Genomic DNA, 16,712 nt, shown 5'->3' on the forward strand with positions numbered 1-16,712 from the left:
TTACAAATCAAGAGCAAATCTCAAAACTGAGATTTCTCAAATGAACACTGTAGCTACAGTGTTAATACCCACAATAAATCCCCTCTTCTCTTTTCTCTCTCTTCTTAAATCTCCCCTCAAACACTGTTGAGAGCTGGAGATCAAAAGGCAAAATCGCTGCTGCGATTTGAGAAGATGAACGCTGCTGCGTTAAAAGGATCCGCCGCTAGAGAAAAATCGGGGAAGAAAAAGCAGCAAAACCCTAGGAATTGGAGCTGCTTTTATAGGCGAGATTGATGGGCTGGTGACAGCCTGTCACCAGCGCACGAACTTGGACGCGAGGGTCGGAGGCCAAACCGCGAGCGTCGAGCGCTGAAACGCGGGGGTCGGAGCGCTCGCACGCGGAGCTCGTCACCCACGCTCACCTGTAGCTTCGCCTGTTCGAGCTCCATCTCGAACTGAGCCTGGAGTTCGCCGTCGACACCCACGCTCACCTGCGTCATCCTCGAGCTCGTCGGAGCTTCGCCGGAGCTCCTCATCGGAAATGAGGTTTGATCTACACCCCATTCTAACAAAATGGACATGCTAGACGAGGAAGCCCATGAGGATAGATTGCCTACACATCTGTCGAGGATAGTCATCCTAGATATATTACCGTCTGTATGAGATAAATCCATCTAGAATACTCTATCCTAAAACAAGTCATTCTAAGACGAGTCTTCATCCAAGACGAACTTCCAACTAGGTCATGAAAAAGACTTACATCAAAAGCGAATAGCAATGGCCATAAATATAATTTCTTTGTTAAATTATAATTTTAGTTATAATTATATATTTTTACTAAACAAACAATATGTAAGAGCGCCTTTGAAGATTTGTCAACGAAAAATCATGATTGCGATGGAAAAGAGCTGTGATTAGAGAAAAAGAAAATGGAAGTTGCACTAGAAGTGATTTAGATTGCGTGCTTGAAGACATTCTAGAATTGTGCTAGAAAGGGCCTGCAATGAGAAGGGACTAAAGTATGCTAGAAAGGAACTAACTTATGTGTGGAAATGAGACTATAATTGCATTAGCAAATGTAGGGACTAAATTAAGTATACTAGAAAGGAACTAACTTATGTGTGGAAATGAGACTATAATTGCATTAGCAAAAGTCATTGTAGCTAAATAGAGACAATATGTTCCTGTACAAGAAAGCGTAGTCTAAATTTTGCAAGAAAAAAAAAATTTACGCTTGTACTTGGAAGTTGGAACGGACTGCAATAGCTTTGGAGAGAGTTAATTAATATCTAGTTTTCTCTTAGGCGGGGCACATGAGTCATTATATATATCCTACCGCCTAATCTCATTTTAAAATCTCTAATGCTACGAAAGAGAGCACAAACAAAGAAAGGAAATATGTGCTTAGTTATAGACAAATAAGATTTATTGTTCAGGATTGAGTCTGTAAGGATAGACTCAAGTATGAGGGCCCAATGATCTACTTTGATCTCTGATGCGATCACTTGCTAATGACAGACCTGAGATACACAGAAAAAACGATAGATTGATGATGGTATGTTGTCCATCAACGGCCCTCCGATGCCCAAGTCATACTCTTGATAGTAAGACGTCAAAACGGTAGGTAAATGTAGGTTAAGTTTTTAGAAGAGGTGGATTATGAACCAAAGGTTGGCGGTACTGAGCCTTGCGATTATATATGAGGTCAAGCATTATCTTAGATAGGAGGCGTATTTATACTAATTGACTATGGCAAATCAGCATTTACGCAGGTCACCATCCTGGTGGTCAAGGTTGTGATGGTAGTTACTTGGCTTGCAAGTAGATTCACGTGACAATACATCATTCATGTAGGATGGTACAGTAGTCGTATGTATAGATCCGATGAGTTATGTCAGTTATCAAATTGAGAGATTATCTCCTCACGTGATATGTAGAGGATATGGTATGATCGAAGTCAATTATCTCCAATTAGCTAAACCGCCATAAAATCAGACCAGGTTAGAGTGTAGGCATAGTAACCGAACTAATGAATTCAGTTGATAAGGATCCTTACCGCTCTATCAAGACTAGGTACCACTATATGGGTCGTGACCGAGTTATATGTTGAGTACTCCTGCACTTTAGTGGGGTAAAGAGCGTACTTTGTTGACCGAGTCAACTCGTTGTTACGAGGTGGTCCAATTAACCCAAATGTCAAATCTGGGTTGTATATACAGCAATTGTTATGTAGGTTTAAGATTTCTAATCTTTTTCTTTTACTTCTTTTTCTTTGATAAAATCCAACTCCAAATACATAACCAAGTCATATTAAGTTTTTCTAAACTTAAGGTCATGTTTGGCAAAGGGTTAATGAAGAGGGATTAAGGAGAATGATTAACATAGTTAGCTCATTCGATAACCCGAAGGACTAAATTATTAACCCGTTATATAAATTTTATTTTAATCCGTATGATCATTTTTAGTGTTTGGGAATAATAAGGATTTTGACTATTTTCTTTATAGTTAGAGGAGTTAGCTCTTAATCCTTCTAAATATGAGTATTAGTAAACCCCTCATTTTGAGGGGTTAACTCATTTTAATCCCTCTAGAGGGGTTAACTTAGCATATCTATATATTTTGTGTTTGGAAAATTATAGAGGGTTAACTCACTTTAACCATTAAATAGATTTTTTGTGTTTGGCGAGTTAAAAAGGGGTTAAGTCTCCTTAACCTTTCACTTAACCCTTTGCCAAACGGCAACTAAGGGGTTAATCCAAGTAGAATTCTTATTTGCATTTTATCATAATACAACAACTCGCTGCCTTGAATTGGGTGCTTCTTATCCAACTTAGTTCACCAAATAGTTCAATCAAATAGCATTCTTTTTTCATTGTACATGCGTATATTTGTGAATAGATTCCAAGCATTAACATTTTAGCCAAAAAGAACACATTAGCTTTTTATGTTGGAAAGTTAATTGTACGAGTGGATGGATATTTGGAAGAGTTTAGTGTCTCTTACTCTTAATTTCCTGATGGTTTATTAATTAGGAAGAAGCAGATCCCCGCACAGGTGGCACACGTTAAAGGGCTGGATAGGATCTCCCCCATAATGCCCTTTGACGTTCAACTCAGTAATAGATTAAGCAATCTTGTAGAATGCATAATCTAATTTTTAGGTTTTATCTAGCATACATTGGCGCAGTGGGGTTATCCACTACTTATAAATAATTCGCGAGGGTACATTGGTAATTCGACCGGGCCTGTGCGGTCGGTCGATCAAACTGCACTTTACACAAATAAGTGGTCTGTTGAATGAGTCATTTATGCATTTAATGTGATAGTGATAGAACGGCAGAAGTGCGGGTGTCGTTCAAGTAGTCATTATGACTTATGCTCGAGAAGTCATAATGACTCTGGCCATGCATTTAATACGAATGACGTGAGGTGAGGCTAATAGGTCATTTCGTCGTTCGAGACATTCTCTAGCGAATTCCGAGCAAAAGACACTTTTTATCTTGAACTTGGATTCCTTTAACATGTCACAACTTAAATACGTCTTTCTTCTCGGACTCGGACTACTAGAGAGAATGATGGTACTCACACCCAGGCCGGGCTTTCAAATTATAGGACTCGGCCTGTTAATATTGTTGGAAATTTATCAAATAAATAAAGATTATAGCATGAATTTAAACCCGGAAATTAAATAAATAATACATCAAAGATAGATAATATAAATTAGAGAAACAGGCCTGACGGGAGCAGTCGTTTAAACACTGCCCTAGAAGATTGAGGCCCCGCCTATCGCCCTGGCGCAGATGATCCCTTCTCCCCTAGCGGTAAAACCCCCGGAAACGGCCCGGCCTCTGCACTCGGGCGAGAGTGCAGAGCTTCAGCTCAGAGGAAGAAGTTGCCCATAAAGTATAACTAAAGTATAGATGAAAATGATATGTAGAGGAGAAAAGAAAACAAGATAAGTTTTCCATATTTTTCTTCATGTTTCTTGAGCTCAACATATGTTGTTTATATAGGGGTTGAAAAGAGCCGTTACAAAATCCCTCACTAAATTTCGTAACGTTCGTCATAATGTATAGTCATTATGCCCATTTTAATTACAAATTAAAACACATTAAAACATATTTTAATTGCATATTTTAATTACAAAAATTTATTAGAATTCATTAAGGCAAAATTGCCTTTTCTTTAAAAATATCCAACAGTCCCCCCCAAAAGGCAATATTGACTGAAAACTTAAAAATCAATAAATAAATTAATAAATCACAAAATGAAAATAGGTTGGGCAACCTATCGTATCGTGAATTCGGGTGGAAAAGACGTTACAAAACCCGTAATTAATTCCGTAACGTTCGTCATAAATTTTGTAACGTTCCCCATAATTATATGGCCGTTACACATATTTTTAATTGCTAATTAAAACATGTTTTAATTACAAAAATTTATTATTATTCATGAAGGCAAAATTGTCTTTTCTTAACAAAATATCTAACAGTCCCCCCCAAAAGGCAATATTGACTGAAAACTTAAAAATCAATAAATAAATTAATAAATCACAAAATGAAAATAGGTTGGGCAACCTTTCGTATCGTGAATTCGGGAGAGGTAGCTTTCGGCTTTGAACCTTTCCTTAGTGAGTTCATCGCCACCTGAGGGACATAATGGACTAGGCCTTGAATTAGGCCCCTTTAATCAGGTATTGATGAAAACACACACAATACGCTTCATCTATTGAGCAAAGCGGGTTGAGCGTTAAAGGCCATGCTCACAATAAACCGACTCATGAGAGTTTCTAGGGGTTAGCCCAGCCCCCCCTAACCGCGGCCATCACGGTTCCTCTCACGTAGGTAAGTCCTCAAAGGGTACTACAGCTGTTTATTTAATACCCCCCACAATACACGCGTTGGACTTATTAAGAGTAAAACTCAGCCTAGCCAGCTGTATCATAAGAGCATCGTCATCATAGAGAAGGGGTAGTAGCAAATGCTACATAATGATATATAAATATATCTAGGTCGATGCTCCACACGAGTGTCACTAGTCCAGCTTGTTTCTACCACATTGAACCGACATTGGGACTACGTCTCCAAATAAGGGTTGGGTTGCCGCTGTCAGTGACCTCATCTATGGGCTTAACCCCATCTCCCTCGATGAATCCAGAACCACACTCCTGGATAATCCCTTAGTCAAAGGGTCATCAAGATTCTTTTCACAGACTTTACAAAGTCTAGAATCATAACTTTGCCTAGCAGGCGTTGTATTTATTTATCAAGTTCTTATTTTGTAATTAGTCCATCATATTGTTTGAAATTGACATTAGGTCATGATCTATGATCATAAAAGATCATAGTCTATGTCTGAAGAGATTGACCTTAATATCTGAACATTTCAAACTAATGTGGAACTAAAAATTCTGCAGTTATGCATATGCACATACATGAATGAAATTAATAATAGATACATGCAGAGCATAATAGGATTTCGTATCTTAAAATATATTTTCGTATCTTAAAATATATTTCATACTTCATAATTCAAATGCATAAAATTTTTAAATTATTCTATTATAAGAGGTTACAAATTGGTTGCCTACAAAGGAGACCGTCCAAATTTAAATTGGTTGCCTACAAATGAGACCTTCCAAATTTAAATTGGTTGTCTACAAAGGAGACCTTCCAAATTTATGTTGCCATTTTCTAGTACCACCTCTTATACAAATAATAATAATAATAATATTTGTACATACGTGCTTTAAATTTTACAAGTGCATTCTTGCATAAAACCTTGTAATTAATCATGTAACAAATGCAAGTTATCTAAAAGGATATATAAACATTTATTGCAATATCCATCATAACGCAATAAAAGAGATGAACTTTACATTTGAAGATTTGAAATATAATCCACCATATAAAATAGAATTTTAAAAGATGCACCTCTTTGATTTGGTTCGCTCATATATTGATCATTTATCATTAGCCAATATATGATGCAAGAAGCGTTTTTTTTTTTCATAATTCCGGTCCTCTTATTCCAAACCAAAACTCCTAAAGTGAAAATATTAAAGTTTTACCCGGGTAGTTAGCCAGGTAAGGATAGTAATAGAGGTTGATCAAAGATCAATTAAGTACCTCGTTCCTTGCAGAGCGCGTTACGCAACCCTTAAACCTTGCCTTAGACACCAACTAATCCAAGAAAACTTGAATCGGTTCACTCAATGAGTTTTTGTTTCTTAACAGAATATAGAAACTTTAAATTATTTCCTGCAAGCCTTTAATTTGCTAAGCAATTATAATGCAAGCATATGTTGGATAAGGCCGAGGAGGGGTTTACCTATTGATGTTCGAACCTCATGATTTTCATGTCTTGAGAGAAACTCATCTGCTGCAGACAGCTGCCACTTAAGTTGCTGAACAAATTTGCATTCACTTTTACCACCTTCTGTACTAAGCTTATTAGTTGTATAAGCACTTCAAAGTATGGAATTATTAATAATAGAAGGTACCATATTCATAGTTTAAAGAAATGAAAGCATTAAACCATGAACAAATCCAGATATTTCAAAGCATCTATTTTGTTTTCTTTATTCTTGTCAAAACCATGCATATGAGACTTTCAAACATAAATAAGTATTAAAAGCTCAAATTATTTATTGGTGATCATCAACGTTCAAATACAGAGCATATTTTCTTTTAAAAAAAACATTTTGAACAGAGAAATAATTCCTCCTTAACAACATATAGTGGAGGTAACCTCATTTTGTACTTAAATTGGCGATCTGTTATCAATTAATTATAAAATCAATTACAAGTTGCAATTAATTGTAATTATTTAAGCAATAATTATCAACAATTAAAAAAATACAATAAATGCAGTAATTAACAGTAATTAAAGCAATTAATTACATGTTTAAGGTTATTTTGGATGAACAGTAACAATTTTAATAAACAGTAATGTTTAATATACATGTACGATGAACCATAAAGAATGGTAACAGCAAATCTCGTGGATGCACAATATTTTTTTTTTTAAATTGTATTTTTCCCAAGTGAATAGTAAAATAAGGTTCTGGTGAACAGTACCTTTTATTTTCTAATAGCTATTTAATAGATAACCAAATGAAAGTAGCTACAATTAATCATATTAGATGAACAATATCAAAACAGATTATTATTATTTTTTGATGAACAGTAATGTTGATGAACAGTAACTTTTAACTATTTTTTCCGAATTAACAGAAATTATTCAGCAATTAAAAGTAATTAATTATAGATAAACTTATTTCGGATTTAATAAATCAACAGTTATTTTCTCAATCTTCTAGATTGTTGGAAATTTATCAAATAAATAAAGATTATAGCATGAATTTAAACCCGGAAATTAAATAAATAATACATCAAAGATAGATAATATAAATTAGAGAAACAGGCCTGACGGGAGCAGTCGTGTAAACACTGCCCTAGAAGATTGAGGACCCGCCTATCGCCCTGGCGCAGATGATCCCTTCTCCCCTAGCGGTAAAAACCCCCGGAAACGGCCCGGCCTCTGCACTCGGGCGAGAGTGCAGAGCTTCAGCTCAGATGAAGAAGTTGCCCATAAAGTATAACTAAAGTATAGATGAAAATGATATGTAGAGGAGAAAAGAAAACAAGATAAGTTTTCCATATTTTTCTTCATGTTTCTTGAGCTCAACATATGTTGTTTATATAGGGGTTGAAAAGAGCCGTTACAAAATCCCTCACTAAATTTCGTAACGTTCGTCATAATGTATAGTCATTATGCCCATTTTAATTACAAATTAAAACACATTAAAACATATTTTAATTGCATATTTTAATTACAAAAATTTATTAGAATTCATTAAGGCAAAATTGCCTTTTCTTTAAAAATATCCAACAAATATGACATGTGGCTAACTATTAAGAGCTTATTAGACTTGGTAATTCGCATGATACAACATGGCCTATAAGTGATCTACTACCATCCAAATTTACAATATAATCTCAATTAACATATCCAACAAGATCGATCATGGCTCTTTCTCAAGAAATTTGTTTTTTGAGTGTCATAGGTTTCTTCGACTTCTATAGGCTAGTTGTAACTGGATTTATTTTTTAAACCAGCTTGATTGCTGTTAAACAAAGTTTCAAACATGACTTGCATCCGAATCAATGTTATCTCCTGCAACTCAAGAGTAAAGAACTTTCTATAGTTACAGTTTGTAACTTTATATGTATTTATCTAACCCCACTCGGTCAAGCTGACATTACTAAAAAGATAAAGAACAAATAAATAAACAAACAACATGTGTTAAGAGCTTTAAAAGCCTGAGCCAAAGATCCTCAAGGGACCCACTTGTAAGTCCTAAACCTCTTTTTACACATGCGTACGTGTAAACTCCACATGATACGTATTAAAGAAGGGGACCAGCGCCCAGAATCTCTGACTTCAATTTTTGTTCGCCCTTCATCTTTTGCATTCCTTGACTTTCTTCATCTGCAAATTACGACTCTAGCAATGAAAGTGCGGCAAATTAACGCGTACGCATCAATCTTCCCTTTCTCCCATTTATTGATGCTCTCTCTCGCGCCCTTTCCCTTTTCCCACCTGATCCGTTTGTCGTATAATTATGTATTGATTACGTAGACGTACGGTTAGTGGCGGTCATGAATCTCCATCTACATTGATGGTGAGATCGATGCGCTCGATCGTGGATGCACTTTCTGACTGGATTCATAAATGGAGGTCGCGGGATTACGGGATACTCGTCAACCCGTTTGATGCTCGTTGAGATATTAATGCGTGGGACAAGATTCCGAGATGCAAATTAATACGAATTCACATCTTGCTTTCCACGGACACACCAACAAATGATAATGGCCCGAGCACTCGTAGCTCCGTCGCATTTAGACCACCGTTGGAGGATATCACGAAAAGTAGTAAAATGATGAATATAGACGACGAGGTCGTGGTATGTTCCAGATTTGATGCGCAGCCGAATGGTCCGCTATTTCATCGTCCTCTCTTTGTAAGGTCGATGGTGGGCATTGTTGGGATTTTGTCTTTGATTCTTTGTGTGACTTCATGAGGATTAGATAGGGTTAGAGTTCTATCATGATTAGGAGTTTGGGTTCTATCATGGTTGGGAGTTTGTGTTTCATCATGATTAGGAGTTTGAATCATATTCTAATTAGGAAGTTAGACTAGAGATAGGGTTTTGGTTTCCCTATATATATTCTTCTATTGGTGGAGGAAAAACCAAGAAGAAAAAGTAGAGATGTAGTAGATGAGAGAGAGAGAGAGAGGGGGTTTCGTAGTCTTTATCCGTGCAAAAGATTACAAGGAGTGGGCTTTGGAGAGAATATAAAAGTTGATTATGTATATGAGGTTGAGAGATTGAGAGACGAGGGTTGAGTGGTTCCTATTGTAGTTCTCCCTGATACATAGTGAATTTCTCGTATTGTTGCCCCGTGGACGTAGGTCGAAGTTGGTCGACCGAACCACGTAAATCTCGGTGTTTTTTCTTGATTGTGGTTGTTTTATCTTATTGATTGGTGATGGCTTCCGAGTTGCGCAAATCGTGGTAGGCGGGGAGACTGAAATTCCCCAACAAGTGGTATCAGAGCGAAGATGATGGATCCGAGAGCGAGTTTGCAAAATAGAAGACGACGCCGTGCAAGATTGAAAATCGGCGTTACAAGAATCAAGATGAAAAGAAAAGGGGGAAAATACTGTAGCGGCGGTACTGTAGCAGAACACTGTAGCGCGGCGGACACTGTTCACGTAGGGATCCGACGGTCCAGATTGATTTGTTAGCCGATTGAGGATTTGGAGGCGGATTTTGGTGATCTAGGAGTCGTTCCTAGGGTTTTTCGACGTGATAAATTCGTTTTTGGTATCAGTTTCATCAAATTCAAACTCTACGATGACTGATTTGAATTTTGATTAGAGGATGATGACTTCTTCGGATCCGAAGTGATATTCCATTTTTTAACGACAAGACAAATCTGATGGTAGATAAGGAGCAGGAGTTGGTTGGTGTGTATACTTGAGGAGGACAGTGCCAGATTAGGTGGAGCTTACAAGCGGGCACGACCGAGTGACACACATGGAGATGAAGATGGTGACGTTGGACTTGAAGATGGTGAGCGCTCATATTCAGTCCAAGCCAAGTGATGGAGGAGATAAAGGTATCCAGCTTGTAGTGTGGAGTAGGAGAGGTGCACCGATATGATTTGAGACGAGCGATGCAGGTGGAGCACAATGACAACAAGAGAGGTGGAGGCGTCACGACGAAGCAGAAGATAGTGATGGTCATGAAGGCATCCAATTGGGAGTGCAGGTGTTCTGATTTGAAGTGCGAAAGGAAATAGAAGACTCTAGCGGGAAAGACAAAGTTTCTAGACGACGATGATATATCTTCAAGGGAGTTTGGGAATCAAATCCAAGGTGGAGATTGTTGGGATTTTGTCTTTGATTCTTTATGTAACTTCATGAGAATTAGATAGGGTTAGAGTTCTATCATGATTAGGAGTTTGGGTTCTATCATGATTGGGAGTTTGGGTTTCATCATGATTAGGAGTTTGAATCCTATTCTAATTAGGAAGTTGGACTAGAGATAGGGTTTTGGTTTCCCTATATATATTCTTCTATTGGTGGAGGAAAAACCATGAAGAAAAAGTAGAGATGTAGTAGATGAGAGAGAGAGAAGAGAGAGAGAGAGAGAGAGAGAGAGAGAGAGAGAGAGAGAGAGAGAGAGAGTGTCGTAGTCTTTATCCATGCAAAAAATTACAAGGAGTGGGCTTTGGAGAGAATATAAGAGTTGATTTTGTATGTGAGGTTGAGATATTGAGAGACGAGAGTTGAGTGGTTCCTATTGTAGTTCTCCCTGATACATAGTAAATATCTTGTATTGTTGCCCCGTAGACGTAGGTCGCAGTTGGTCGACCGAACCACGTAAATCTTGGTGTTTTTTTCTTGATTGTGGTTATTCTATCTTATTGATTGGGGTTGGCTTCTGAGTTGCGCATATCGTGGTAGGCGGGAAGACTGAAATTCCCCAACAATTGTTGCCGAATGATGCACGTTCGTCGGAGTCTTACATTTTCACATGTAATAATAGTGGTCCCTCTCCTACGTTTTATATGGCCAAATCCCAAATATTATAATTGTATTATGCTAAGTTTATTTTCTTATAGTACTACACTAGTGTGCACCCCCGTACAAAGCACGACCTCCAATTTTTTTTATTTCGCTACAGTAATTCTATATTTAAATACAGTATTTACACATGCTACGATAATATTTTTAAAATGCTACATTATCCCGCCCAAGCTACCGTGATAATTCTACAATAATGTTTTTAACACTATAGTTCTCGCCTGTGCTGCAGTAATACTACCACAATAATTTATTATTGTATAAATAGTGAATCTTAGATCTCATATCTGCATTACAGTAATTTACTGCAGCATAAATAGGGAATCTTGGATTTTCCCATCATTGTAGAAGAATAGATGTACTAAAAATGGATAATGCATATGTGGTTCTAGAAACTGCTAACGGTCTAAAGAAAACGGTTGAATAACTCCGTGAACGCCTAAGACTATCGTCAGCACTCCAGTTTTCCTGACCCGGCCTGCCTGCTGCCCTATCCACGCTTCCCTCGTTGTGCTGCACTCCTCCTTTATCGGGGCCCACATCCGCTTAATTTCTCCCTCGCTGCCATCTACCTTCATAATCTCTGTTAATTCATACTTAATTGTAATTTTATTTTCACTCATATGTAATTGTAGATATAGTAGACAAAGTTATTACCCATAAATTTTTCTTAACCAACATTTTTGATCTCATGTTCGAATGGACTCATTATGTATATTTATCACATACATATTACCAATGTAACGTAGAGAAATGTATTGATATTTCAGTGCGTGACAGTGTGCATCATAAATATTACACATGAATAATTTTTCAAAACAGACCCACTTCAACTTTTTTTTCTTAAAACCGACCCGTTTTTATTTATTTATCAAAACCGACCCGATTTTGTAATTAGCAGATTAATCACATTCCTAAACAGTCGGGGTTGGCAACCCCGACTATTTAGGACATTAATTTTTAGGGTTTAAGGCTTCTAATTAGGGTTTAACATCTTCCTAAATAGTCGGGGTTGCCAACCCCGACTGTTTAGGATGGTGATTAAGCTGTTAATTACAAAATCGGGTCGGTTTTGATAAATAAAAAAAAACGGGTCGGTTTTAAGAAAAAAAAGTTGAAGCGGATCTGTTTTGAAAAATTCTTCTATTACACATCCTATGAAGTTTAAATTCAAATAACAAAGAGATAATCCTTTTTTAGCATTTGCAATTAATCCATGATATCGTTCAAAAAAAAATCCATGACTAAAACTAATATTAAACAAGAAATGCAAATGAAGTCTTGTAGAGAGCAATGGTATTAAAATAATGAATAATAGCTCCTGATATAAATTAGTTGTAAAAAGTAAGGAAGATTTGACTTATGATAAAGTAGGGACTAGGGAGACGTACATGAAATGTTCTAATGAGTTGATAAGGTAGTTGATCTTCTTCCTCTATTTCAAAGGGGTGGCTCAAACCTTGTACTTTTTCACTAACTGAAAAGGAAATAGAGGATATATGGTATAGTGACAAGCACTAGGGGAATTGCCATCATACTGCCTATTTGGAGATTTTTTTTTTCACTTAGAGGGTGTTTGTTTGAATGTAAGTGAAAAATGAAAGTGAGAAAGTTATTTTCATTTAACAATTTAGATCGATGTTTGTTTGCATGTAAGTGGTTATGAAAGTGAGATGTAAGAAAATTATCACATATGATTTAATGTAATTTTAACTTCCCCTAAAAAAGTAGTGAAGTCACATGAAAGTGACAAAAAATATAACTAATTTAATTAAATAATTTTAGTTATACTTTCTAATTAATCTTATTTTTCCACGTCATATTCACATTACACTTTCGATAATAATTTAATTTTTCAAACAAACACTGTATTTCATTTGTGTGCTAACATGGATGTAAAAGTTATTTGCAAAAAAAAAATAACTTACATATTTTAAATTCACTTTCAATTTGTCAAACACCCCCTTACTTATTTTGGATTTTGAAGAAATTATAATTAAAGGAATTTGATTACCCTCTCCTTTCAACATCTAGAACGCGCTTTTGGTTACTCTTCATTGACGAGTTCTCTTTGTGACTACTTTTATTATCTTATTATATATTCATAAATTTAATCTTGTGAACTTAAAGCATTTCCAAAAGAATGGCAATGTCAATTCTCTACAAGCCAGCGGCCAGCCTAGCTATGTATCTTGCCAACGTCATGATAATCCTTCTATGTTTAAATTGATATTGGCTCTTAGAATATTTAGAATAATAATACATCAATAAATTTATGAATATCTATGGCTACTTAAAATTGAAAATAGGAATTAGGATCATGCCAAACAAAAAAAATCACAAATATGGGATATCATTTTGGAGAAACAGAACTTGTTCGTTGCTGACATGAGATTGTTAGTATACAAAACTCCCTTCTGATGGCGATCAAATTGTTCTAAGTATACTTTCATTCAAAGTATTAATAAACGATTGGATCGTAAAAAAGGTTTTAAATTCAAGATCGGAATGCAATCGTTTATGTTATCTGAAAATTCTTACCATCTCTTAAGGACAATTCTGATTTGTTCTGAGTTTAAAACTAATCATACAAATTTACAAAAGATATTTTTATGCATGTTGAGTCTTAGAGATTAGGTAGGCTCCAGGTGGAGGAAGGGGAATGATAAGATTTGCATATTATGCGGATGGGATGAGATGGTTGAGAAGTTTCAATGTGCCTTCTACGATTTTTAGTTCGGTTCAGGACTGGAATATTATTAGAAAAAAAATGCAATAAGAAAAACAATAAGTTTTTCCAGATATAAAATGTTATAACCGTGATCATTAAAATCGAAAGGTTATTGCAAGCTTTACATTTTCGTCAAGAAAAGTGGATGGGGAAAAAATGGATGACTCATCTCAATTGAAAAAGTTTGATATGATTAACACTTAAAAAGCAACAAGTTGCATTTTAAGAGTTAATGAAGTCAATTATTTGTTAATTAGGAAATGATTAATTAGCCGCTAGTGGTGGTATTCATGTATCACTATAACCTTTTAGTTTTCCCTGTTTTGCACTTATTATACCCTCACTTATTTCTAACAGTAATTATGAAATTTCTCAAAGTTGCATTTTAATATCTTAACTGTTATGCGAACTTGAGAATTTTGTCCAAAATTTTCTCATATATGTCACTCACAAGCAGGTTTTATAACTTGTTAACACTTAAGTTCTATTTTAAAATATAATTTGGGTATACATATAGTAGAATTTTGGTATGTTTAACAATAAATTCAATAAACTTAAAAGCTAAGAATTTCTAAAATTAGCTTGTGAGTGTCACATATAGGGAATTCAAAGCAAAAAAAAAAAGTCATGTTTGTATGACATATGATATTAAACTGTAACTTTTAAAAAGTTGACGGTGTGTAACAAAACTGCTTTCAAAAAGAAATGAGCATATGTAAGTGCAAAATATAGGAAACTACAATGTATGCAAGTGTAGTTAATTAGCCTCCCTCCCCTGGTAATTAAAGAGAGTTTACATATCAAATCAGACGATGGACGTTTCCCGAAGAAATCAACTTTTATGGAAAGTTCTCATTGACCTTCGAACAATTAATATCCTTGCAATTTTTTTTGGATCATTAGACTATTTCCTAACCCACACACCCACGGATTCATACCAAAAATAAACAAATTTCCGTGTCTGGGTGAGCTTATTTTTTGTCAGGATAGCTTTTCAAAGTTTTGTTTTCTTATCTAAATGCTTTTTAAATATCAAATTAAGTTATTTTATAAGCCTTATTTTTAAAAAATAGGAATTTCTCAGCTTTTGGAAAAATAGTTTATAGCTAGGCTCATCTAAATAAGCTAAGTCTAATGGACAAATTATTATTATACGTACCCAAATATTTTCTATGCAGTTTTTATCGTAAAAGTTAAAAGCTCACGTAGCTTAAAAGGTTCTTAAAAATAAGCTCCTCCAAATCCCCTGTGGTTGCAAAAATAAAAACTTTTGTGTGACCAAATTATCTCAAGTCATCTTTACAAAGACCACTCATTTTGCAACTGCGGGTAAAAACCTATTTTCTATTATAATTGTGCTTGTTGTACGACCTATTCTTGCAGATGTATTTATACTTGTAATAAGACATTTTATTTGTAAATAAAGTTGCACATTTGCACCTGTACTCATGATTTTCTTCAAACAAATATTGTTGAACTTGAATGTTTTTTAAAATACCCGTTAAATACTAGTCTTACAAGAATGGTATAAGGTAAAAGAAGGTCTCAGGTCAATACCAATTTTAATTGCTTGAAAAAAATCAAGCATATTTTTTTTTTTTGACTTAGGAGTTGATCAACTTAGAAAATAATGAAATTTTTTATTTTCCAAAAGTCTTGACGAAAAATGGGGAAAAAAATAATTTTCTATAAATTCTTGTAAACTCTCCACTCTTTGTTCTTGTTCTATAAGGCAGTCAGCAAGGCCAAGGCGACGTATATACTACACAATAACAAGGGCTAAATTATCATATTGATGTTTTTTTTGCACACGTACTCTTCGCATCAGCTTGGTATTTTTCTTTAGCTCTGGAGACATTTTGATATTGTTTTACTATGAACTAAACGTGCGATTAGGTCGAACACTTCGCAACAGCGGAAAAAAATTGTGAAACATCAGTTGCTGTTAGTACTATCTTATCTATGGGAAAAGTGTCAGAAGATTAGTTGGTATAAGAATAATAATAATTGTGCTCAAACTAGCGCGTTTGAGTCTACCATAATAAATTAAATTTTGTGGGAAAAAAAGGGTGGCATACCGTAATCATCTCCAAATATAATGACGAGAAAGCTTGGAAGGTCAAAAACTGCTAAGATGAAAAAAGTTTTACTGTTTTTTCCCGGCAGCAAAAATGTGGGTCTAGTTGCACGTTTGGCTAAAAAAAACAGTGGTAACTACAATTTTATTTTTCTTTCTTGTAATATGAAAATAGTATAGAAATATATAATACAGTTATCATTATTTAAAAAAAAATAACAAAAACGCCCTGGGAGACAGAAATAAATACCAACTAGAAAAGGCAGTGTAAAAAATAACAATTCGGTAATTTATCCCATAAAAAGGAGGGCAGCAACCTCAAAAAACAATAAAAAAACAAAAGCAAAATAAAATAAACAAAAGAAATACAGCAGCAGCAGCAGCTAAAAAAGCAATAAAGAAAGGAATAATTTGGGGCTAGGGTTTTTAATAGTAGGCGCTAGCGCCAACCCAAACAAACCGCCCCGCTTCTTTCTCTCTCCTGTCCTTGACTATTCACGAGCTTAAAACCCCCCAAAGTCTCTCCCCCCTCTCTCTCCTCTCTCTCTCTCTCTCTCTCTAAAAAACGCCAATGAGATCCCGTCACCGCCCATTCCCCCTCCTCGCCCTCCTACTCCTCTCTCTCCTGCCCTTCTCATTCCCCTCGGATCTAAACACCGACCGGTCGTCCTTACTCGCTTTCCGCTCCGCCGTCGGCCGCTCCTCTCTCTTCTCATGGAACTCATCAACCTCTCCCTGCTCTTGGGGCGGCGTCAAGTGCGACTCC

General features: G+C 35.8%; 1 protein-coding gene across 1 annotated transcript in view; it reads left to right on the forward strand.

Annotated features, from left to right (window-relative positions):
- The window catches only part of LOC109833778 (probable inactive receptor kinase At1g48480), a 3,666-nt gene continuing 3,374 nt past the window's right edge, over positions 16,421–16,712 (forward strand). The window contains 1 exon segment of the mRNA XM_020401585.1: positions 16,421–16,710. Coding sequence (XP_020257174.1) covers positions 16,518–16,710 — 193 coding nt within the window. The 5' untranslated portion in view covers positions 16,421–16,517.

Source organism: Asparagus officinalis, chromosome 3 (genome assembly GCF_001876935.1).
Source record: "Asparagus officinalis chromosome 3, Aspof.V1, whole genome shotgun sequence".
In the NCBI taxonomy this organism is placed as follows: Eukaryota; Viridiplantae; Streptophyta; class Magnoliopsida; order Asparagales; family Asparagaceae; genus Asparagus; species Asparagus officinalis.